General features: G+C 39.4%; 1 protein-coding gene across 2 annotated transcripts in view; it reads left to right on the forward strand.

The window, feature by feature from the left end:
• Positions 1–8,016: 8,016 nt before the first annotated feature.
• The window catches only part of LOC106086695 (venom serine protease Bi-VSP), a 33,103-nt gene continuing 14,340 nt past the window's right edge, over positions 8,017–26,779 (forward strand). Inside the window, exon 1 of one of the 2 annotated variants that reach the window (XM_013251469.2) lies at positions 8,017–8,504. In XM_013251469.2, coding sequence (XP_013106923.2) covers positions 8,414–8,504 — 91 coding nt within the window. In that variant the 5' untranslated portion in view covers positions 8,017–8,413. The remainder of the gene's footprint in view (positions 8,505–26,779) is intronic. The other variant, XM_013251477.2, reaches the window with a different exon arrangement.

Here is a 26,779-nt window from a genome sequence, read left to right on the forward strand (position 1 = left end):
TAGACCGATTTCTCGATTTAAGGTTTTGGGCCCATTAAAAGTGCATTTATTGTTCGATTTTGCCAAAATTTAGGACTTTGAGTTGTGTAAGGGCCTTCGACATCCCTCTTCAATTTGGCCCAGATCGATCAAGTTTTGAACATAGCTGCCATATAGACCGATCTCTCGCGATTTAAGGTCTTGGCTCCGTAAAAGGCGCATTTGTAATCCGATTTCGCTGAAATTTGACGCAGTGATATATGTAAGGCTTTTCGATATCCGTGTCGCATATACTTCAGATCGGTCTATATTTGGATATGGCTACCAAAACGACCAATATAATGTTCTACAAAATTAAACAATGACTTGTACTTATTAGACCACTCAATGTCCGTGCCGAGTTCGGTTCTAATCGGACCATATTCGCTGCTATGGGGGCATAATTTATGAATTTTTCACCGGATTAGGACAAAAGGTGTGTTACATATATACCCAAGGTGGTTGGTATCCTTAGTTCAGCCCGGCCGAACTTAACGCCTTTTTTACTTGTTTCAGTTATAGTCATGATTGAAATTTTGCTTTTAAACATTTTTTCAATCACAATTGTAAAATTTTTTCAATTACAATCGTAATTGAAAATTTTGTAATTTTCAATTAAAAAATTAAATGATTCAATTATTTTTCGAATCGAATCTTAAACAATTTTCAAATATGGTGCATAAGTAAATGCAATGCAATGCATGAACATTCCATTAAGGAACTGGGACAAACTTCTCACAAAATCAATGTGTGCTGTCCGATTAAATTTTAAAGCTCACTGTTAAGGCACCTCCTTTTCACAGCCGAGTCCGAACGGCATGTCACAGAGCGACAACCTGGGGATAAATTTTTACATAGCAAATACCTCACAAATCTCGCCAGCATTAGGAGGGGATAACCAACGCTGAAAAATTTTCTGATGTTCCTGCCAGGATTCGAACCCACGCGTTCAGCTTCATAGGCGGACATGCTAACCTCTGCACTACGGTGGCCCAGAGGATTTTAAAGGCCCATATGTTGCACATTTCGACAAATCTGAAGCAATACCATAGCAACCGGTTCTACGTTTCGGATTAACCCGATGGGCTCCTTCATCGGGCAAGGGTTGCCGCCTCTGTTCACAACACACTGCTACGACAACAAATGTATAGGGCACCACTACCCGTCACCCGAAATTATTTAGAGAACCCCCGCGGAGAAGTTTTTTTTTTTTTTTTTATTATTAGGATTTTCAAAAATTCCAAACATTTTTCATTGGATTAACTAAAAAATTAATTAAAAATTTCAATCATTTTGGATCAATTAAAAAATTAATTAAAAATTTCAATCATTTTGGATCAATTAAAAAATTAATTAAAAATTTCAATCATTTTTTTAATTGAATATTGATTGATATTATCATGTTGGTGATTGAAGCAGTTTTAATTAAAAAATTAATAGGATCAATTAATTTCGTGATTGAAAACAATTTTTATATTTTTCAGTGTATGGTGTATTAATTTGTTCCTCTATATAGGAATGTATAAGAACCACATTCACGTTCATGTCGAATAAATTTCTGTCTTTAGTCTGTATATGACAACTCTCGGAAATCATTAGTCAACTTCATCTCATCTTCAAGCTCATCTTATCTGCAATGTGTCATTCATACCTAACCGGTCTCTTGCTCTGTGTTAAAAGCATTTTATGCTCCTTTAGCCATATTTTCTGCAAAATAATTGGTATCTAGCCTAAAGAAAAATTGTGGAGAAGCCATTGCTGGTATGTGTGTGCGAAACCGCAGATGGGTTAATAATTGAAACTAAAACTGAGGGGTTTCCCCGTCGCACAACCAAGTATGACTAAGTTGCAAATTAACATGAATTCCTTCCCAAATGTAATTTTAGTTTTGATACAGTTGTTGTTGTGCTTGTCAGTTTATCATTTATTCTTATTACAGCTTTGGGGAGTTTTTTTTTTGTAAAATCAGGTTTTTTGGATTCAATGTTTTTCACGCACAGCTTAACATTTTATTGGCAAGCTAGTCGGTTGGATTTGTGAGATGCATTTTAAACAAATTTCAATAATATGCCTACAAAAAATGATAACATAGCATGGGAAATTACATATCCATGTGAATTTATGGATTTATGTTCTTGAGATATTCTTGGCCGTGACGCACAGTGGTCCAGAAATCAAAATTGATTTTTACTAAAATTCAGGGTTTTCGTCATATTTGCAAAACTTCATGAAGATTAATTTTTTATTATTTTTAGTTATTCAAGTTGTAAAACATTTATATTTACAAATTTTTAAAGAAAATACTAATGAAATGGTTTTTACCTTAAGTAAAGTAACCGTCGAGTGGAGCGAACGTGATTTCATTTCGCTCCTCAAAGAAAAATATCCATATCTTGGAAAAGGTACTACCTAAAACGAAAAAAATTAAAGCCATTTTGGGGTAGGCTCAAAATGGATTCCAAAGCCCCCGAAAAAGCTGTGGTGGTGCCATCAGACCGTAGCATGCTGTCCGCCTCTGCTATAGTTGTGGGTGCCTTGTCACCTGTAGCCGAGAGTAATGCTTAAAGCGCACAACCAGTCGTCAGACTAACAAATGGGGCGCACAACAAGCCGATTACTGGCTTAGGTGTATGTCCATTGTGGCATGGGGCGGATTCATATCTGCACCCTCTTTTCAACCTAACCTAACCTAACGAACAGGGAAAAGACGGATGAACCTTTAGTGATGCGCAGCTTGTCCCCAGCCTTTATGTGAAGGTGATGTTTCCGTGTCAGATTCAGACAGCGACATTGTCAACAATCATCACAGCCGAATCGAAAGATGAGGACAGCGGGATGTCGGCAGTTGTTAGCGCGGGCTTTGCTCTAGCAAGAGGATCGAGAAAGCGATCCGGGGCACAACGAAGGAAACAGAGGAATATGCACCGGCAGCGCAATCGGGCGAAAGTGCAGGATGCTGGAAGGGATAGAACAGACATTTCAACCCCTTCTACTGAATGTGGAAAGAGAAGCAGATCTGTCGAAGTGCATAACACTGCTAGAACCCTGAAGGAGAAAAAGAGCTTCCCACTTTCAAGTACACTGGGAATCCCAACCCAGCGCTTCCGCAATGAAGACTCCAAACAGTGTGCTGCGGAGGGAGACAAAGTCGGAACAGGAGCGAAGGAAGCGCGCACGGCCTCTGAGTCTTCTTGTTGTTGTTGCAACTCCATTTTCGTGTGGAGGTGGCGATCCTCCTCAAGCTTCTATAGGTGAGCAAGCTCGTTCCGGTCCATAGGACCAACGGTTATTTAAAGGCGCCAATAACTTGCCCCGTCATATCGAGCATCATAGGCACTTAGTATTTGTGCAAGAGCCGGCGCCACCCGACCTCTCACTGAGACTCTCTGAGCGCTGGCCGACGATTTCGGTTCCGGGATGGCGGATGCGATGACGGCGTCTTCTGGTTCGTTGGTAGGGAAAGGCAGGTGCGTTCTATACCTATAAAGACACAACTTTATATTGAGGATTGCAAGTGTCTATGGGATGAAAAGATCTCTAGCAGGGGGAAGGGTGCATGGGAAAACAAGCTATCTACAGCCGGCTATGTTATCTTATGATGCGAATGGATCGCGAATGGGAGCTAGGTGCGGATGCGAGTTAAGCGCATGCGGGCTAGGCGCGGTTGCGGATGAGTCACCGATGCGAGCTAAGCGCGGATGCGAGCTAGGTGCAAATGCGACCGAGTCACGGATGCGACCGAGTCGCGAATGCGAACGAGTCACAAATGCAATCGAGTCGCGGGTGCGAGCTAAGCGTGGATGCCAACATATCGCTGATGCAAACTAGGGGCGAATGCGAACTGAGCGCGGTTGCAAACTTGGTGCGGGTGCAACTAGGTGCGAATGCAAGCTAAGTGAGGATGCGAACGAACCGCTAGGCAAACATTAGGAACTAAGTTAAAACATTATTGCGGACTACTGCAGACACCGTAACTTGTCTACTTTGTCCCGTCTTTCTCTAGAACCAGAGCACTTAAGAGCACTAACGAAAACAGACTGATTGAGAATTATCCCCAGTAATGGAAAAAGATAAACAATGAAATAAACACCCAGTGTCACACCAACACTTTATGGTCTCCACATTGGCCCACTCATTAGCCGAATTGTTATGGGTATACTAGTAAAGACAAGCCGTGTATGTGTGTGTGTGTGTTTGATTGAATCAACGTAGTTCGCAAAGAGTACGCACGAAGCATGTACGTTTGATAGAACAAGTCGGAAGTAGCCGATAAATGTATTGGGTTGCCCAAAAAGTAATTGCGGATTTTTTAAAAGAAAGTAAATGCATTTTTAATAAAACTTAGAATGAACTTTAATCAAATATACTTTTTTTACACTTTTTTTTTCTAAAGCAAGCTAAAAGTAGCAGCTGATAACTGACAGACGAAAGAATGCATTTACAGAGTCACAAGTTGTGAAAAAAATTGTCAACGCCGACTATATGAAAAATCCGCAATTACTTTTTGGGCAACCCAATAAATAGCGAGGGATGACGAGTAACTATGTACAGGCAAATGTAATGTGTTACGTTACAACCAGTGTTGCCGTTTTTGGTAGGTTCCTACCAAAATTGGTAGGTTTTTATTTTCTTGGTAGGTTGATAGGATTTTCCAACATATATACACAAAGTTATCACTGAAAAAATTGCCGGAGATAACTAAAAATTATTTCACTTCTTGTCGTTTCTGTGTATTCGTTAAGAGTACAGAATAAAACCATGGGCGGTTGAGGGGCCACCGTAGCGCAGAGGTTAGCATGTCTGCCTATGACGCTGAACGCCTGGGTTCCTGGCAGGACCATCAGAAAATTTTTCAGCGGTGCTTATCCCCTCGTAATGGTGGCGACATTTGTGTAGTACTTTGCCATGTAAAAACTTCTCACCAAAGAGGTGTCGCTCTTCGGCACGACGTTCGGACTCGGCTATAAATAGGAGGTCCCTTTTAATTGAGCTTAAAATTTAATCGTACAGCACTCATTTATTTGTGAAAAGTTTGCCCCAGTTCCTCGATGGAATGTTCATGGGCAAATTTTCAGTTTTGGTTGAGAGGCGAAATACTGTTACAAGGGGTCTCATTGCATCAAATTTCAGGAAAAAGGGCGAAAGTACGAGTGTCAAGGGATCTCTTCCAAATTTCATAATTTGTAGGTATTTAATGCTGCTTTTGTGCGTTCAATGCCTTTTATAGAAAAACAGTGCTATATGGCAGCAGCATACAAATATTATCAGATCTGGTCCACACTTAGATGTTCTGGGGTCCATGCATCTCAATGTAACGCAGAAAATGGGTAGCAAAAGCGCTTTTCTGGTCTTAAACCTGGAAATCGTTTCATTCAAATTCGGCACGGCTGTTTATCGAAATCGTGACAAAAATGCGACTTTTATAAACTCACGTTTTCTTATCGGGTGCTATATCAAGGTATAGACCATCTTTGAACTTTAACCTGTAGAGTAATTTCAACAATCAGATGGACGGACATGTCTAGATCGGCTATGAATACAACGACGGTGTAGTATATATATTGGGTTGCCCAAAAAGTAATTGCGGATTTTTTAAAAGAAAGTAAATGCATTTTTAATAAAACTTAGAATGAACTTTAATCAAATATACTTTTTTACATTTTTTTTCTAAAGCAAGCTACAAGTAACAGCTGATAACTGACAGAAGAAAGAATGCAATTACAGAGTCACAAGCTGTGAAAAAATTTGTCAACGCCGACTAAATGAAAAATCCGCAATTACTTTTTGGGCAACCCAAATACTTTCTTTGGTTGCAAATGTATAATGTGATGTGATGCAAATGGAATCGCGAAATGGCCAACTCTTCGGTGGTGGGTATAAAAACATATGCCGCATTCTTGGCTTGTAGAACATGTGGTAGGTTTTGGTCGGATTTCATCGGATCTTTTTTTAAATTAAGGTAGGAAATAATTTCTGTGTGTGGCAACACTGTCTACAATCCTTCTGGCCGAACTTTATCACTTTATTGGAAGTTATTCCATAAAAAGTCTCCTTTCAATTGCATCTGAACTTCTTCTAGAGTTTCTATTTTCCTACAGTATGAAGCTGTTGTTGTTTCTTTATCCTCATTTTACTCCAAATTATTTTTCTTTAAGAGTTTGTGGGTGTTTCTATCAGCCCCTCTGTTTGGAAAAAATCAAGCCATATGAAAATAAACATCTGGTTTCAAAGTGGCGGCAATATTGCGCTACTCAATAGAAAGGCAAGAGAACCGGAGAGTACAAACAAAGCTACATTTGAATATCTATAAGAAAAACAATAACAAAACAATTAATTTATAATAACATATTAATAAGTAGTCGTACTTACTCTTACCGAGTTAGCAGAACAGATAGATAGGTAGACGCTATTATTCCCCTTGGCAGCTTCAAATTGTAGATCGCGTTCTTATTATACCCTCCACCATAAGATGGGGGGTATACTAATTTCGTCATTCTGTTTGTAACTACTCGAAATATTCGTCTGAGACCCCATAAAGTATATATATTCTTGATCGTCGTGAAATTTTATGTCGATCTAGCCATGTCCGTCCGTCTGTCCGTCCGTCCGTCCGTCCGTCCGTCCGTCTGTCTGTCGAAAGCACGCTAACTTCCGAAGGAGTAGAGCTAGCCGCTTGAAATTTTGCACAAATACTTCTTATTAATGTAGGTCGGTTGGTATTGTAAATGGGCCATATCGGTCCATGTTTTGATATAGCTGCCATATAAACCGATCTTGGGTCTTGACTTCTTGAGCCTCTAGAGAGCGCAATTCTTATCCGATTGAAATGAAATTTTGCACGACGTGTTTTGTTATGATACCCAACAACTGTGCCAAGTATAGTTCAAATCGGTCCATAACCTGATATAGCTGCCATATAAACCGATCTTGGGTCTTGACTTCTTGAGCCTCTAGCGTGCGCAATTCTTATCCGATCAGAATGAAATTTTGCACGACGTGTTTTGTTATGATATCCAACAACTGTGCCAAGTATGGTTTAAATCGGTTCATAACCTGATATAGCTGCCATATAAACCGATCTCGGGTCTTGACTTCTTGAGCCTCTAGAGTGCGCAATTCTTATCCGATTTGAATGAATTTTTGCACGAAGTATTTCGTTACGATATCCAACAACTGTGCCAAGTATGGTTGAAATCGGTCCATAACCTGATATTGCTGTCATATAAACAGATCTGGGGATTTGATTTCTTGAGCTTCTAGAGGGCGCAATTCCTATCCGATTTGGCTAAAATTTTGCATGACGTATTTCATTTTTACTTTCAACAACTGTGTCAAATAAGGTTCAAATCGGTTCATAACCTGATATAGCTACCATATAAACCGATCTGGGATCTTGACTTCTGGACCCTTAGAGGTCGCAATTATTATCCGATATGCCTGAAATTTTATACGATGGATCCTCTCATGGCCATCAACAAACGTGTTTATTATGGTCTGAATCGGTCTATAGCCCGATACAGATCCCATGTAAATCGTTCTCTCTATTTTACTTCGTGAGCCCCAATGGGCGCAATTCTTATACGAATTGGCTGAAATTTTACACAGGTCTCCAACATATAATTTAATTGTGGTCCGAACCGGACCATATCTTGATATCGTTTTAATAGCAGAGCAACTCTTTTCTTATATCCTTTTTTGTCTAAGAAGAGATGCCGGGAAAAGAACTCGACAAATGCGATCCATGGTGGAGGGTATATAAAATTCGGCCCGGCCGAACATAGCACGCTTTTACTTGTTTTTAACGTCACAATGACCGGCTGCTATAACTGCCTTTGCCAATGCTGGTGCTGCTGCTGCGAATTTTGCTACTGTTATTTGAGTTTGTTGTTGCGAATCGCAACCTGTTCGCCACTGGCCAGAATTTCAGTCACTCACTCGCTCACAGTTGGCTGGTTGGCAAAAGAAAACAAACAAAAATCGCCAAAGCTATAAAACACGTTAGCAAAGGTAGCGAACGCTTCTTCCATACTTGACTTGTCATAAGAAATTTAAAATCAGTTTTAATGTAAACGCGGGCTCGAACACAACCGTGAAACGGAATAACAGCAACGAAAGGAAAATTAATAAAAAAAAGTGCAAACGGAAAAAGTTATACATTTTAAAAATAAATATTAATAAAAATAATTTAAAAAGTTTATTTAAGCCAGTTTCCTTAAAAACACACAAAAGGAAGCTATTCTAACAAGCAGTATATTTGAAAAAAAAAATTGTGTCTGTGATTTGTCGTTGCAATTAACACTTCTAACTTTAGAAGTCCATTAAATTCCGCTCAATATCGCTAATAGGCTCCAGGTTTCACGAGCTTAAAGTGCTAAGAAGAAAATAATTGGACATCATGAGATTGTGTGAATGTTTTGCGGCAGCTTTAATTGTATTAGCCAGTATTGCATCCCCGGTTTTACCCCAGCGTAATTTTCGACAACAAGGTAAAGCAGAATTAAAAAATGTTTTTATGTTTTGTTTTATTTTTTCTCGATGAGACCCAATCCATGAAAGTAAAAAAAAAAATTAAAACCTCCCGGTTTCCTATGCCCCAAACGAGCATTGATTAACGTATTAGAATTTATGACTTAATTATTCAAACAATAAAATATAAACTTATTTCAATTAATTAACCTTAAGTCCCAACAAACTGGTTTTATGATCGAAATTTCTATTTGGTGTTTTTTTTCTTCACAATTCTGAATTTTTTAAATGATATATTCCCAATATGGATTCCCCTTAGAAACTTGTTGCAAATTGTATGCGATATGTGATTTCTTTTCAAAATTGAAATACTCGCATGATTCAAATCAAACAGTAGTAAGAAAAAAAAACGTTTTTTATTGTGGTTTTTTGGGAATAGGAAAAAGTACCATGGTGAAAATGGCGGAGTCATTCTGTTCACCGTAATATTACAAACACCCGATAATTAGGGTGTGTGAGAATGGTAAGAACCGAAAAACGCTCACAAAGCTGTTTACAAAATCGTAATTTAATGCAAATTCTTAGAGTTTGAGCCCTAGAGACCATGAGTCTAAAATCAAAATCTAGCTTTTGGCTTTTAACGAGAACACGATGCGACATCCGCTAGAAATTAGCCCATCCTAGTGAGGGTGTGTATTATCCCAGTGGAAAATCTTTTCATTGTTAGTTCACCATTTCGGGCATTTTTTATTATCAAGCAACAATTTTCTTTTAAGACATAGGACCCCATGAGGGGGTGCATACATATCTCTTCATTTTGATGGTATAGTTTTATAGGAACTTTGGGTTGCCCAAAAAGTAATTGCGGATTTTGCATATAGTCGGCGTTGACTAATTTTTTCACAGCTTGTGACTCTGTAATTGCATTCTTTCTTCTGTCAGTTATCAGCTGTTACTTTTAGCTTGCTTTAGAAAAAAAGTGTAAAAAAGTATATTTGATTAAAGCTCATTCTAAGTTTTATTAAAAATGCATTCACTTTCTTTCAAAAAATCCGCAATTACTTTTTGGGCAACCCAATATTTACAGCCACCACCAGCGCAGAGGTTAGCATGTCCGCCTATGGCGCTGAACGGGTTCGAATCTTGGCGAGACCATTAGAAAAAATTTTCAGCGGTGGTTTCCCCTCCTAATGCTTTTGTGAGATACTATTACTTGCAAAAATTTCTCTCCAAAGAGGTGTCGCTGCGCGTCGTTCGGACTGGGCTATAAAAAAGAGGTCCCTTATCATTGAGTTAAACTTGAATCGGACTGAACTGGCACCTAAGAGATAGTGTGGTCAGAAGTCGGGTGACCAGAGGAACGCCCCAGGGAGGAGTGTTTTCGTCGATGAAAACTCTTGATACATAAAATCCTGATGGATCTCGGCGGGGGTGGCACGAAGATAATCGCTTATGTAGACGACGTCATGTTGCTAATCCTAGATAAACCTGCCTCAACGATCAGCGAGATCATTAAAGGGTCACTGATGAGATTTTCGCGATGGGTACCAGAATGGGTTGAGGACCAATCCAAGAAAAACGGAGCCCCCCCGACCGCCAAAGTCGCGCTGCGGCTGAGGGAGCTCGGAAGGAAGACAAAGGCACTTCAATTGTGGATGTTATGGATGCGGAGGGTAGACTGAGGAGAATCTACGACTACCTGGCATCAGAGGCGGCTGGGATAAGGGCTTTTAAGATTCTTTTTCCTGGCGGAGAAGAATGGAAGGCGAATGCTGTGTTTGAGGAGCATAGGACCTCGATCTTCACCGATGGCTCCAAGATGGGGGTCTACTCCGACGCAATATCGGCATGTCTCTGAGACTGTTGGACGAGTGTGCAGTTTTTCAGACTGAGGCTGTGCCATTACAGTAGCCGCAAGAGAAATTCTGGTAAGGGATTAACTGCCCTCAAAACTCAGGATTTATGTGGACACGAATGTCTTGCTTAAAGCAGATGCCTGCCATCACGGCCCAAACCTGCGAGGCCCAAAAGTGAATACAATGCGTCTACCAACGCCCCCACATGTGGTAATCCACACATGAATACTAATTTGATCCCATGTATTTGGACGTGTTCACCTCCTTGGCTAGGAGCGGAGCACTACCTTAAACTCCTTCCGATCTATGGTTCACGGCACTCGGTTGAAAACGCAACTCCACGCCTAGCTTATGCTCTACCCGCTCCCCACTGGGGCCTTACCACTGCCAGGCTGGAACCGAAGTTCCAGAGGCTCCTGACACCCGTGGTACCAGATTAAAGTCTCCGGTCAGACTTCGTAGCCTTAAAGGACTACTACCAGTTGAATGAGGAGAAATGAATCGCCCTAAGCTGACCTTAAGCCAGCATACATCAGGACGATATACACAAACACTAACAGGACACGGCAGGGCTAACGGGCTACGCCACACATATCTGCTTCAACATGGGACTCACAATCAATACGGCCACCCTCACGGATGACCGAACACAACCACAAACGATGGGCAAACGGGAACCAACGATGGGCCAACGCCCGCAGCATCAACATGGACAAGGCAGGTGCCAGGCCATGTCATGCGCAGCACCAAATCACTCGGTCGCGATAGTACAGCAACACCTCGTTATGGATAACAAGCGTGTATTTCTACCTTCACTAAGTCTTGTCCGTCTCCTAAGAAATACTTCCCGGGAAAAGGTGGCCAGCCTTGCAACAGTCGTCTCGTCTTCAAGGGCCCTACTGAAATCCCACACCGCCTCTCTTATTCCCATCGCGCCTAAATCTATAATGTCTGCATAGTACGGGCATTTCGTCAGTACATGCCTCCAGTCCTCAGGTTTCCTACAGTCGCACAGATCAATCGCGGACGAATTCCTCTGATGCAAAAATGCATTAAAGGAACCATGTCCCGTCAGTATGGCGGCGCTCAAGGCCTTGGGGTCGAGGTGCGTGGCTGATTGTTTGGAGTCCCTGGATAGGCTCCGAGTCCACGATGTCACGCTGACAAAGGCTAGCGGACATAAGGGAATTCCAGGGAAGCAGAGGGCGGACTGATGCGCCAGGAGATGTTCGTCTGCGCCTGGCGAACCAGCCACCGGTCTTGCCTACGTGCAATTTGATGAGCTACTGAACACAGCAGAGGAGATGGCCAGAGCGGTGTCTCTGAAGAGATGGAACTCGTCGGATGGTTGCCGGACCACTAGGATGCTCTGGCCTGTCATCGACCGGAGGAGGACGAAGAAGTTGCTGGCGTTCGGTAAGAGGTCGATGAGTACTGTAAGAGGAGTCATAACGGGCCACTGTGTCATAGGCCGCATAGTGGCGCACATGGGAATACCGCATAATGACTACTGCATCAGTTGCCTGGATCAGGATGAGGAGGACACTATCGAGCACTTGCTATGTTCATATCTGTGTGTGCAGGGATGCAGGCTCTGCTTTCTAGGGAGCTGATTCTTCTGCTATCTGGGTGAACTTGCAAACGTACCTCTTGAAGGTCTCCTCAGAGATTTGTAGACGGGCGGGATAGTTCCGTCAAGGGGTGCCATAAGCTCCGACGAAGGTACATAGGTGATTGCGTGGCGATGGGCGTTTTTCAACCCCTGCTCTGATTCTCCATTCCTCCTGTTTTTTTTTATTTGTGTATAACCTCTGGATTTAGTCCGAGGACTCACATCTTCTTTCTATTCCCTAGAAAGTATCACAATGGGCCAAACTGGACTCCGAGTGAACTCACCTATGGTGGTCAACCCATTCAAACTATGTGATGAGTTTATTGTATGAAAAAAGAAAATTTGGAAATTCCATAGGACATTTTTTCCATTGTAAAACAGTGAAAGGTTAAAAGTCTACATTACTTATCTTGGGGCTTATCAGAGTTATCCGTTAACCATCAACAATAAGCTTAAAGAGCCACGAATGGTGTGCAGCAGAGCGACACAATTGAATAGAGAAGTTTTGAGAAGTCTTTGCGGAGACGTTTTTGTACCTAGCATAGTACCTCACAAATGTCGCCAGCATAAGGAGGGGATAACCACCGCAGAACAATTGTATCTGATGTTCTCGTCAGGAATCGAATCCAGGTGTTTAGCGACGTAGGCGGACATGCTAACCTCTGCGCTACGGTGGCCTCCAGAACCCAAGTCTTTGGGCCAAATTTCAGCCCAATTGGATGAAAATTGAGTTCTCTGCGGGCTCAAGAAGTCAAACATTCCGGCTACTCCATTCATATCCTCCTTCAACCGGTTCACATAGATCCGAAAACACTTGTCCTTCGAAACTGCCACATTCAGATATTTTAGGAATGCTACTATCCTGGTGCTAGCTCCGCCATATCAAATCTCGTGTGGACGATTCCATGGCGTAATATGCTCTTGAGCAATATTGTAATGGCAATAAATATGAGCTGCTAATCCATAGTTTCCAGTGCTAGTCTGACATCTTCTTCATTAAGGATGTGTTTGTTAGTGTGCGCAATATTCCAAGCCCATGGGCTTATGTTCTTGTGCACATGCACAAATATGTGCAATAGTGTGTGTGTATTTGCCCGCCACTGGTCTATACTGACTATGACTTTTTAGCACTTGCAATGCAACAGTAGCGACATATTAATGCTTCTGTGAGAAAATAAAGCCACTACATCCGTGCTTCTAATCCAAGCTCGCTAACAACTTAGCTGCGGGGATACTCAAACTTAAGCTAACTATGCGCAAAAGATTGATCTGTGCTAAGTTCCATACCTTTTTTACCCACCACCGAAGGATGGGGGTGTATTCATATTGTCATTCCGTTTGCAACACAACGTAAAAATCTATGACGATCTAGCCATGTCCGTCCGTCTGTCTGTTGAAATCACACTACAGTCTTTAAAAATTGAGATATTGAGCGGAAACTTTGCACAGACTCTTTTTTTGTCCATAAGCAGGTTAAGTTCGAAGATGGGCTATATCGGACCATATCTTGATACAGCCGCACAGTGGGCCAAATGGCAAAAAAATTGGAAATAAGTCTACAACTTTTTATCTGTTGATTTTAGCCATACAAAATGTTCTAGACATTTGTAGAGGAGGACATAGGCTTTCAGAAAAGTGCTGTTGTTGGTCCATATCTTTAATACAGGGTGAGCTACAGGGTGTCAAAGTTGACCACTTTTGACTTCTCCAAGCTTCTGGGGGCCATAACTTTTGATCTACTCAACCGATTTACATGATTTAGGACTCTAGAGAAAGAGCTTGACAAGATCTAAAAAACTTATGCATAAAGTACCATGCCATCGTGTACTGTTAAGGAGTTATGAATTGTTTAATTTTAAAATATGAAAATTTGGCCTTGGTTTTTTTCAGTGTTTTTTAAATAACTCCGTCAATTTTAAAGCTATAAACTTCATACTTCACACAAATTATGCCAGCATATGTGTGCATAAAATACAAAAGGAATCACGTGAATATCTTTGGCGGTTTAAAAATGGCATCGTTTTCAATATGAAAAATATTTTTTTTGTCAAAAAATTGCAAAATTTTTCAAAAAAGATACTCCCATTTCCTTTAAGTTTTCGCAAACTTTGGCCGTCAAAGCATTATCATTTCTTTCCATTTTCACAAAGTCGAGGTATTAAGAAAAGTTTTAAGTGCTAATTTGGCTAATTTCGATATCAAACAACACCGTTATCTTAAGACCAAAATGGCCAATTTTTTTACTAAACTTCAAAAGTTTCTCACTGGAAAAAAAGTTCCACGGGGATTTTTTCGCTTTTTTTGAACTTAAATGAAAGCTTAAAATGTTCCCAACATTTTAAGGTATGTCTCGCCATATCCTAGCCATAAATGAGATCGTAGCGATCAAAATACTGAAAAAAGTCAATTTTCAAGTAGTGCTATATTCATTGCTAAAAAACAAGTATTACGTCACATTTTATTGCAAAGATGTTAAATAAACTTTTATTTGGTAACACTTCTTCTACAAAACACAAAAAGAATCATGGAAATATCTCTATTCTATTCCATTTTATGGAACCGGCAATAAAAAAGTCAATTTTTCAAAAAAGTCGAATTTCCCAAATTTTGTTTTTGTTGTCCTAATTGCACATGACACACTATAGCCATATTTACGCAACATACCTTATCGTAAAGGAAATTTTCATACCTTTCCAACGATGTATAAAACATTTCTCAACTCGGATTCTATCTACTCTAAAATTCATTTACACTTCATTAAACTCTATATAAAAATGTCTATTTGTGAAATGGAACCTTATATGGGGCCTACACTAAAACATTGATAGATTTGCCCAGGGTTTACAATACAAATGTGTTAGAATAAAAAAAGGTCTCCTGCCAAAGTTTAAAAAAATTGGAATAAAAATATGTGTTTTAGAGCGAAAACACTTCGCATCGGCGTGCGTTTATATGTATATTAGCTACTCCCAAAATAAAAAAGCATTTTAGTTTTGTATTATTTGATTTTATTCTCTACCAAATAATCTAAGGTATCAAAATTTAAAAGCTCTTTAATTTGAATGGCATCGGGATCGTCCTTATCTATATCGTCACATATTTTTGGTAGCCATTTAGTTCTGATGCTGTATAGTACCGGATCAGACGATAACAATAAATATTGAAGTAAATCATAATTTTGGTTAAATTTGGTGCTCTTTCGGGTATTGAAAAGCCGGAACTGTTTAACATCTCTATTACGGGATTCCTGAGCTTCTTCTGTAAGTTCTCCTAACGGAAGTATGTTGTATTCCACAATTTCCTTGCCATGATGTAAGACTTTATGTACTGTCGGTGTTAAAGCTTTCCACGAATATAAATCAGATAAAATGTTTTTTGTGTCATTACTATAAGCTTCAAATTTGGTTGAATTTATCATCTTTTTGCTATTGATTACAGCCAAAATCACTTTGAATCGTCTTAGCAAGTGTTCATCAAGACCGGTTATTTTAGATGTCGATACGGGGTCCTCAAAAAACCGCCTTGCCGAGTTGCCATCATTTGTGCTTCCGTATCCGTAAAGAGGTTTATCTATTATAAGTCCCTTTTGTTTAAACTCCAACTGGATTCGATTCTTCTCTTCCTGCCTCATTTTGTGAAGATCTTGGTTGTTTCTAGCAGAGACATCGCGGTTTCCAGGGCTAGTCCGATATTTAAGGTCATACGATAAATGCAAACAATACTCCATGAATCGAATTCTACAGTGCAGGGGCGAAATACCGAAATTGAGCGCATTTTCGTTTACTAAATTTTCATCAGACTTGTCCTCGAATTGCCCATTCTTCTTGCCACAAATATTGCATCTCCAATTGGACATAACGCCAGTTAATGCGTTTGCCACCTTTCCATCGATCATAGTGAGTTGTAGTTGAAACGAAACTTTTATATTTCTTCCCAATTGGTTTATAACAATCATGGGTAATGCAGCAATTTCTTCCTTTATTTCGTTCACCAAAGATCGTGTTGTGTTCCGGTCTTCCTTTGTATACTCAAACCGAATTGGGCGACATAAATATTTTGACCCAGGTGTTCTATTTATCCATATATCTTGAAATGCATTTTCTTTCGATGATGAAGATTGGTCCTTGTACAATCTCATTCTCAATGGTACTAATGATGCCATGAAAATTGATGCGAAGTTGGTATCTATTTCTGTTTGTTGCTTATATTCGGAAAATCCAGATGATCCATCACAACCCCATTTGCTGATCAAAACCACTTCGGAATTATTACATGTGTTCACACAAATATATAACACAAATATATATATATATGCAGGTATATTTCTAGGTTTCTTTTTATTCAAAAATCATCAGCTTACATTAAAAATAGATGTAGGTACTATACAAACGCACGCCGATGCGAAGTGTTTTCGCTCTAAAACACATATTTTTATTCCAATTTTTTTAAACTTTGGCAGGAGACCTTTTTTTATTCTAACACATTTGTATTGTAAACCCTGGGCAAATCTATCAATGTTTTAGTGTAGGCCCCATATAAGGTTCCATTTCACAAATAGACATTTTTATATAGAGTTTAATGAAGTGTAAATGAATTTTAGAGTAGATAGAATCCGAGTTGAGAAATGTTTTATACATCGTTGGAAAGGTATGAAAATTTCCTTTACGATAAGGTATGTTGCGTAAATATGGCTATAGTGTGTCATGTGCAATTAGGACAACAAAAACAAAATTTGGGAAATTCGACTTTTTTGAAAAATTGACTTTTTTATTGCCGGTTCCATAAAATGGAATAGAATAGAGATATTTCCATGATTCTTTTTGTGTTTTGTAGAAGAAGTGTTACCAAATAAAAGTTTATTTAACATCTTTGCAATAAAATGTGACGTAATACTTGTTTTTTAGCAATGAATATAGCACTACTTGAAAATTGACTTTTTTCAGTATTTTGATCGCTACGATCTCATTTATGGCTAGGATATGGCGAGACATACCTTAAAATGTTGGGAACATTTTAAGCTTTCATTTAAGTTCAAAAAAAGCGAAAAAATCCCCGTGGAACTTTTTTTCCAGTGAGAAACTTTTGAAGTTTAGTAAAAAAATTGGCCATTTTGGTCTTAAGATAACGGTGTTGTTTGATATCGAAATTAGCCAAATTAGCACTTAAAACTTTTCTTAATACCTCGACTTTGTGAAAATGGAAAGAAATGATAATGCTTTGACGGCCAAAGTTTGCGAAAACTTAAAGGAAATGGGAGTATCTTTTTTGAAAAATTTTGCAATTTTTTGACAAAAAAAATATTTTTCATATTGAAAACGATGCCATTTTTAAACCGCCAAAGATATTCACGTGATTCCTTTTGTATTTTATGCACACATATGCTGGCATAATTTGTGTGAAGTATGAAGTTTATAGCTTTAAAATTGACGGAGTTATTTAAAAAACACTGAAAAAAACCAAGGCCAAATTTTCATATTTTAAAATTAAACAATTCATAACTCCTTAACAGTACACGATGGCATGGTACTTTATGCATAAGTTTTTTAGATCTTGTCAAGCTCTTTCTCTAGAGTCCTAAATCATGTAAATCGGTTGAGTAGATCAAAAGTTATGGCCCCCAGAAGCTTGGAGAAGTCAAAAGTGGTCAACTTTGACACCCTGTAGCTCACCCTGTATTAAAGATATGGACCAACAACAGCACTTTTCTGAAAGCCTATGTCCTCCTCTACAAATGTCTAGAACATTTTGTATGGCTAAAATCAACAGATAAAAAGTTGTAGACTTATTTCCAATTTTTTTGCCATTTGGCCCACTGTGAGCCGTCATATAGACTAAGGTATTAAGCCCATAAAATCCACATTTATTATACGATTTTGATGAAATTTGGGACAGTGAGTTGTGTTAGGCCACTCGACATCCTTCTGCAATGTGGTACAGATCGGTGCAGATTTGGAAATAGCTGCCATATAGACCGATCTCTCGATGTAAGGTTTTAAGTCCATAAAAGGCGCATTTATTGCCCGATGATGCCAAAATTTGGGTCAGTGAGTTGTGTTAGGCGCTTCGGCAACGTTCTTCAAATTTGCTCAGATTGGTTCAGATTTGGATATAGCTGCCATATAGACCGATCTCTCGATTTAAGGTTTTGGGCCCATAAAAATCGCATTTATTAACCAATCTTGCCGAAATTTGAGATCGTGAGTTGTGTTAGGCCCTTCGGCAACGTTCTTCATTTTTGCTCAGATCGGTTCAGATTTGGATATAGCTGCCATATAGACCGATTTCTCAACTTAAGGTCTTGGACGCATTATGAGTGCATTTATTGTCCGATTTTGCCAAAATTTTGGACATTGAGTTGTGCTAGGCCCTTCGACAACCTTCTTCAATTTGACCTAAACCGGTCCTGATTTGGATATAACTGCCATATAGACCGATCTCTCGACTTAAGGTCTTGGGCCTGTAAAAGGCACATTTATTGTCCGATTTCGCCAAAATTTGGGACAGTGAGTTATGTTAGGTCCCTCGATACCTTCCTGGAATATGGCACAGATCAATCTAGATTTGGATATAGCTGCCATATAGACCAATCTCTCGTTTTGAGGTCTTGGGCCCATATAAGTCGCATTCATTGCCCGATGTCGCCGAAGTTTGGGACAATGAGCTATGTTGGGTTCTTCGACATCCCTATTCAAATTGGCTCAGATCGGTTTTGATTTGGATATAGCTGCCATATGGACCGATATCTCGATTTATGGTCTTGGGTTCATATAAGGCGTATTTATTGTCCGATTTTTCCAAAATTTGGGACAGTGAGTTGCGTTAGGCTCTTCGACAACATTCTGAAATTTGGCCCAGATCGCTCCACATTTGGATATAGCTGACATATAGACCGATCTCTCGATTTAAGGTTTTGAGCCCATAGAAGGCACATTTATTGTGCGATTTCGCCGAAATTTGGGACAATGAGTTGTGTTATGTCCTTCCACATCCCTCTTCAATTTGACGCAGATCGGTTCAGATTTGGATATAGCTGCCATATAGACCGATCTCTCGATTTAAGGTCTTGGGCCCATAAAAGGCACATTTATAATCCGATTTCACTCAAATTTAACACAGTGACTTATGTTAGGCTTTTCGACCCCGGTGTCGTATATGGTTCAGATCGGTCTATGTTTGGATACGGCTACCAAAAAGACCAATATTTGGTTCTACAAAATTGGACAGTGACTTATACTTATTAGACCTCTCAATATTCGAGTCGAATTTGGTCCAAATCGGACCATATTTCGATAAAGCTGCTATGGGGGCATAAATTATGCATTTTTCACCGGATTGTGACAAAAAGCTGATTTACATATTTACCCGAGGTGGTGGGAATCCAAAGTTCGGCCGGCCGAACTTAACGCCTTTTAACTTGTTTTTTTTTTCTTTTTCTCAAGACTACAGTATGAGTATTACACAAAGAAGGACAGGCGGACAGTACTTAATTGTCTTAGAACTTATTTACAACCAAGAAGTAGTGTACTTGGAAAATTGATGTGATTTATACCTTAGTCTATTCATTTATCATCATTGAGCTAGCAACAAAAACCAGCGTCATTATATGTTAGGAATAGGCTATAAATAATGCGACATATTATAATTACAGAACAGAAGTAACTTAAAAAAAACCTTTGAGTAATTTTAATTCAAAATTTCTCTGTGTATATTTTTTATGCCATCTTGCCCTTAATAGATTTTCTCTCCCCTTGGTTTCCTCTTATTGATTTTTTACTATTCATTCTAAATAATAATAATAGTAAATATTTTAGTTTACATTTTTATTAATTAAATATAACTAGGCAAGTCAATAAGAATTATAAATGAATTGTTAATCAAAAAAAAAAAAAAAAAATACTTTTATTTACCATGATGTAATCCATTGGGGTTTTAGATGCCTAAGTGGTGTCAAATGATAATGCATTTGCAGAAAACCCCCCATATGGTGTTGATTTATAAACGATTATTGCTTTATCCCCTGTGTTGTTGCGATCAATTCTAATTGAAATGAAATATTGATCGCACGTTTAACCTTTGCTTTTATTGTCTATGAAGTTGTCTGATTCGTGAGTTTATCTCTCTCTCTCTCTTGGGGTAAATAATTAATTAATTTGTCATTTAAATTAATTCATAAGAATTATTTAAGATTTAATTACGATAAAATATGGTGTACACCATTTGTTCTCTTTTTCCACAACATGAGGGATTTCAAAAAATGTACACTGTCATCGATTAGTGTATGTATGTAAGCTTAACAATGTTTGTCTTGTTGATGATTATTGTTTTTAAATGTTTGTGTCTTAAATCTTTTGTTTCCTATCGTTTTTCAGGGGATTTAATTTGCTCATACAATTAGTTCGTTTGTTTCACCTACATATGTTTTTTTTAATGATTAACAAATATTTGCAAATATTTGTTGTTGTTGTTGAATATTTGCGTGTATTGACTTGTTTGCTTAGGTTTGTTTTTGGTTCACAGGCATTTGTTCTGTCAATGCTAAATTATATAGCTTTGGCAATGTAAATTTGAAGAAATGCTTAATGGAAGATTTACTTAATTTCCAATTGGTGGTTTGTTTAGAAGACTTCTCTGAACTATTTAACCTCTTAAGAGTCTATCAGTACTAATAGAAATGGAATAATTGTTTAAGACCAGGATATTTCGTCACATTTTTCTATAATGCGGTTGGTTGTAGTGGTAGTGGGATTTTCTACATAGGAGATTACGTTCTTCAGCTCATTAACAGAAACCTGGTAAGAAAAGGATTCTGATTGGTTTTGACTTGGCAAAATCCAGGCTAAACTTGGTTCTCCTTCATCTCAAATGTGGCAAAATCCTCCCCGCTGCATCAACTGGGTAGCTTCCTCTAACACCCTTTATAGGTAGTGAGATAAAACGTTCCACGAGTTCACCTGTAGAACGATAACAAGTAAAAGTATGCCAAGATCGGCAGGACCGGATGTTGAGTACCCACCACCATGGATCATTACCCGTTATATCTTTGTAGCAAACAAAGAATAATGGATAACAAGTAAAAGCGTGCTAAGTTCGGACGGGCCGAATCTTGAGAACACACCACCATGGATTATCCTAAAAATTTATACAAAATGAAATTTGTTGTAGGGCATAATTTTTTTCAGCATACCAAACTTCTGTCAAAGCAACAAAAATTACAGCTTCTAGGAACCGAGCAAGGATGATCGAGAGATCGGTTTACATGGGAGCTATATCAGGTTATAGACTTATTTGAACCGTATTTGGAGCAGTTGTTGAAATTCCTAACAGAATGCCGCGTGCAAAATTTTAGCCAAATCGGAGAAAATTGAGGCTTGTAAGGAGCTCAAGAAGTCAAATCGGGAGATTGGTTGATATGGGAGCTATATAAGACCGATTTGGACAGTACTAGGCACTATTGTTGGAAGTCATAAAGAAACACCAAGTGAAAAATTGTGGCTAGTAAGGGTACAAGAAGTCAAATCAAGCGATGGGTTTATATGGGGGCTATATCAGGTTATAGACTGTACTTGGCACAGTTATTGGAAGTCATAACAGAGAATATTACATGCAAAATTTCAGCAAAATCGGACACAAATTGCGGCTTTGAGGGCTCAAGAAGTCAAATCGGGCGATTGGTTTGTATGGGAGCTATATCAGGTTATAGACCGATTTTGACCATACTTGGTACAGTTGTTGATAGTTATAACGGAACACTACATGCAAAATTTCAGCCAAATTGGAGAAAAATTACGACTTCCAGGGGTTCAAGAAATCAAATCGGGAGTTCGGTTTATATGGGGGCTATATGCAAATCTGAACCGATATGGCCCATTTGCAATCCCCATCCACCTACATCAATAACAAAAAAGGAAATCTGGTAACTGATACAGATAGTGTGCCGAGGATGTGTTAATAACACCTTTCTTAGCTAGTGGTATTCTGTGATGGTGGCCATGAGTATACCGCAGAACCAATTGAATGTATAACACATAGTCAAAACGAGGTACACGTAGCAGTAACCCGGCTGAAAAGTTATAAGGCAGCAGGAGCTGATGGGTTGCCGGCTGAACTGTTAAAGACCGAAGGAGACACTTTGATAAGGCTTATGGTTAAGCTCGTCCGCGCTATGTGGCTAGTAGAAAGCATACCCGATGATTGGATCCTTAGCATACTGTGTCACGTACAAAATAAAGGGGACAAGACGGTATGTGCCAGCTACAGAGGAAGTCTTCTGCCCATCGCATACAAGATACTATCGAGCATACTATGTGAACGATTAAAGTGCAAAGTCAACGAAATAATTGGACCCTATCAGTGTGGCTTGCCAGGTGTTAATCCACCATAGAGCAGATAGTTATACTGCTTCTATGACATCCCGTCTAACCTCACTAACCTACACCAACCTCATCGCACTTTCTGTGACAATACGTACAGAATTTCATCCTTGAGAATTGAAGTAAAAAGTTGTTCCTAAACTGTATACAGCTTCGCCAATTGTTTTTAACACTTTTTGTGTGATTGTTCCATTACAACTGTGTCATTATTAATTTCTGTTGCAATACATCGTATCGGGCTTGCCACACTTTAATCGTCAGTTACTTATAATTCCATTTGTTGCATTGCATTTCTTATTATAAATGGTTGACAAGCTACAATATCATAAATTTCTATGTCACATTCTGACATTTTGGCGTCATCGGTGACAGACAATATAAAACTTTTTTAATTCTACCCATATCTATATTTGTGAGAATTTTCTATGGCTTTGCTTGGGAAATTTTCAATAGTGACTAATATTGAAAATTTCGCTAGCAAACCTCGTACTAGAGAATGTATATCTATAGAATTCGAAATGAATTGCGTATTGTATATATTTTTATAACATTTGTAATGTGCATGATTGATCATTGATCTATAAACATCATTAGAAAATTCTTGACAGAGACAGAGATATTCATATATTCAGTAATGTAATGTATTACAATAAACTGTGTCAAACTATCAATCTAAGCTGTGGTTTGATTTGGACACCACCTGTCCCATGAACTTTAGAGGCTAGAAGACGACAGCTAGCAGTAGACCAATCGCAGACAGAATATTCAATGCCATGCGGAACGCTTCCCAATGCAAATGAAAAAAGAAAGGAACTTTAGAGATTTCAATTCCTAAAGCTAAACACAAATTAGTTGAGTGGCAGTGTGATTTCATTAAGGCCATGAAGATTTTTTATTTGATACTAATTTGCATGCATTTCGCATGGAACGTATGAAATCATTCGAAATATCCTCGTCTGATTTTGTTTGGGAAGGCTGACAAGCTGTGCCAAAAAAAAAAAACAACAAGATTTTATATCTGTGGCTATTGACATCACTGAATGGTAATAGGAATAAAAAACTGATTTTAAATGCCTTCAATAATACTTTGAGTTGTATAAATCGACCATTTAACTGAAATTTTGAAATGAAATTTTATAAGTCCTTCTATGTATTTACGTAAATTGAATACAATTACTTTGAAGAAATTCTAATCTCAACACAAGGGGTCTTTCTTATAGTAACTAATGAATACTTACTTACTTAAATTGGTTATGACAGAACATTTGTACCATTAGCCTAACGTAGAATGGCGTTCCAAGCGCCTCGATCTTTGGCGTTGCTTCTAAAATCTTTGATACCAAGTTTCAAGGTGTCTCCCACCACTTGGTATTTCCATCGGGCTTTTGGTCGTCCCAGTTTGCTTGTACTACCGTGATCGCCTTCAAAAGACTTCTTTGCTGGGGCAAAAAATTGCAAATTTTGCCCATGAACATTCCACAGTCCGATTCAAGTTTAAGCTCAATGATAAGGGGCCTCCTTTTTAAAGCCGAGTCCAAACGGCGTGCCGCAGTGCGACATCTCTTTGGAGAGAAGTTTTACATGGCATACTACCTATATACAAATGTTGCCAGCATTAGAAGGGGGAAACTACCGTTGACATTTTTTTCTGATGGTCTCGCCAGGATTCGAACCGAGGAGTTCAGCGTCATAGGCGGACATGCTAACCTCTGCGCTACGGTGGCCTTTTTGCTGGGGCTTCTTCATCCATTCCGACAACATAACCTAGCCAACGCCACCGTTGTAAAGGGTGATTTTTTTGAGGTTAGGATTTTCATGCATTAGTATTTGACAGATCACGTGGGATTTCAGACATGGTGTCAAAGAGAAAGATGCTCAGTATGCTTTGACATTTCATCACGAATAGACTTACTAACGAGCAACGCTTGCAAATCATTGAATTTTATTACCAAAATCAGTGTTCGGTTCGAAATGTGTTCAAATTTTGACAAATTTTGTTCAGCGATGAGGCTCATTTCTGGTTGAATGGCTACGTAAATAAGCAAAATTGCCGCATTTGGAGTGAAGAGCAACCAGAAGCCGTTCAAGAACTGCCCATGCATCCCGAAAAATGCACTGTTTGGTGTGGTTTGTACGCTGGTGGAATCATTGGACCGTATTTTTTCAAAGATGCTGTTGGACGCAACGTTACGGTGAATGAACACATTTCGAACCGAACACTGATTTTGGTAATAAAATTCAATGATTTGCAAGCGTTGCTCGTTAGTAAGTCTATTCATGATGAAATGTCAAAGCATACTGAGCATCTTTCTCTTTGACACCATGTCTGAAATCCCACGTGATCTGTCAAATACTAATGCATGAAAATCCTAACCTCAAAAAAATCACCCTTTATTTTGATGCGTTTAACCATGCTATCTTCCCCATACAGCTTGTGGTTCATATGACTTCTTTACGAAGGATTTTTCTCCCAAAAACACTCCAACTACTGCCTCATATGTTTTCGCAAGTACCGATGCTTCGAAGCCATACAAAATTACGGGTTAGTGTAGGTTGAAAAGAGGGTATATCCGCCCCATGCCACTATGGACATACACCTAAGCCATTAATCGGCTTGTTGTGCGCTATAAAAACTATAAGGAAACCTCTAAAAAGAAAATTAGAAGTTAGGAATTCCGTGCTACTTACAAAATCCTTAATTGTTTTCAATACCACTCTCCTAAGTTGGTTAATGTCAGGTATTGTGTCCCCATCTAAGTGCCGGTATCTGTTAGGCGCGAAAGTCGGACAATGACAAAGGAAAATGCTCTAACGGCTCACCATCTTCCCCGCATGCCCTACACATGCTATTACTTGCCGCACCGATTTTACACAAGTGAGCTCGTAGTCCCGTTGTGTCCCATTATGATACCTATAGCTATACTCACCTCCTTCTTGCTTCCTTTCAGTAATAGCCTCGTCTTCTCGCGATCTGGGTCCCCCCGTAGGATTTTCGCCGTTCTACCGACCGTTTCGCTGTTCCACAATGTTGCATGCGCTTTCGTAGTCCACTCTCTTAACTCGGAATGCGTCGACGGAATGCTATTACTTGCCGCACCGATTTTACACAAGTGAGCTCGTAGTCCCGTTGTGTCCCATTATGATACCTATAGCTATACTCACCTCCTTCTTGCTTCCTTTCAGTAATAGCCTCGTCTTCTCGCGATCTGGGTCCCCCCGTAGGATTTTCGCCGTTCTACCGACCGTTTCGCTGTTCCACAATGTTGCATGCGCTTTCGTAGCCCACTCTCTTAACTCGGAATGCGTCGACCCGAAAGGCTTCGGGTTAACCAAGTTTATTGACGTCAGTCCTCTGGCTTTCACCGCAAAATCGTCTGCCCTTTCATTTTCCTTTACTCAGTTATGGCCCGGCACCCAAACGATGCGGATTTTGCCATCCTCATAGAAGGTGTTAATCTCCTTCTTACACTGACCTTACGGCCCTGGTTGTTATTGTCCTTATGGCAGTTTTACTGTCGATAAAGATGATTCACGCATTCCGTGATCGCCCGGATCTCCGCCTGCAGGACCGTGTTATGGTCAGGCAGTCTAAAATAGATCTCAGTCCCTGGGTTCTCAATGTAGACCCCTAAACCCACTTTGACCTCTAGCTTAGATCCATCCGTGTAACATGATCTTCCAGATGGCAATACTAGGGTTCCGTCAATCCAAGACTGTGCCAATGGCAGCAGTGCCTTGCACTCAGGTATGCACTCATCTCAGGTATCCGATCGGAAACCTCTTCCCTTCCTTCCAGGTTTCCTATCGTCGCCTCGATTATACCGCGATGGTTTGAGCTGCTCCTATCCTCAATCCATTCTCCCATCTCCTTAAGTCTCATAGCCGTAGTGGCTGCCTTACACTTAATCTGCATGTCAATGGGTCGCATATCTAGAATAGTCTCCAGTGTTCTAGTGGGCGAGGACCCTGCTCCGCTTGCACCGCCTATGCCGAGACAACATGTTCTCTGAACCTGTTGTATGGTCCTTATTTTGCACTTTTTCTCAATAGCAGTCCACCAAACTACTAAGGCGTAAGTAAGTATGGGTCTAATCACGCTCCTGTAGAGTCAGTGGAACATCGTCGGATTCAGGCCCCACGGGTAATATCAGTGTCCTTTATAAGGTAATTTTCGTTTGTCGAGAGGTGGCTTTATTTCTCATCTGCTTGCTTAATCCAAAGTAACAACTGGTATTATCTTTCGTTTTTTCCGTCATCACACATTAATATGGTCCAGATCGGACTATATTTAGATATAGCTGCCATATAGACCGATCTGCCGATGGAGGGCCTTAAGCCCATAAAAGCCGAAATTTTTATCCGATTTCTCTAATATTTGAAGCAGTGTGTTGTTTTAAGCCTGCCGTCAACCGACCAGTATATGCTCCAAATCAGACTATATTAAATATAGCTGCCAT

This window comes from Stomoxys calcitrans, chromosome 1, assembly GCF_963082655.1.
Source record: "Stomoxys calcitrans chromosome 1, idStoCalc2.1, whole genome shotgun sequence".
NCBI lineage: Eukaryota > Metazoa > Arthropoda > Insecta > Diptera > Muscidae > Stomoxys > Stomoxys calcitrans.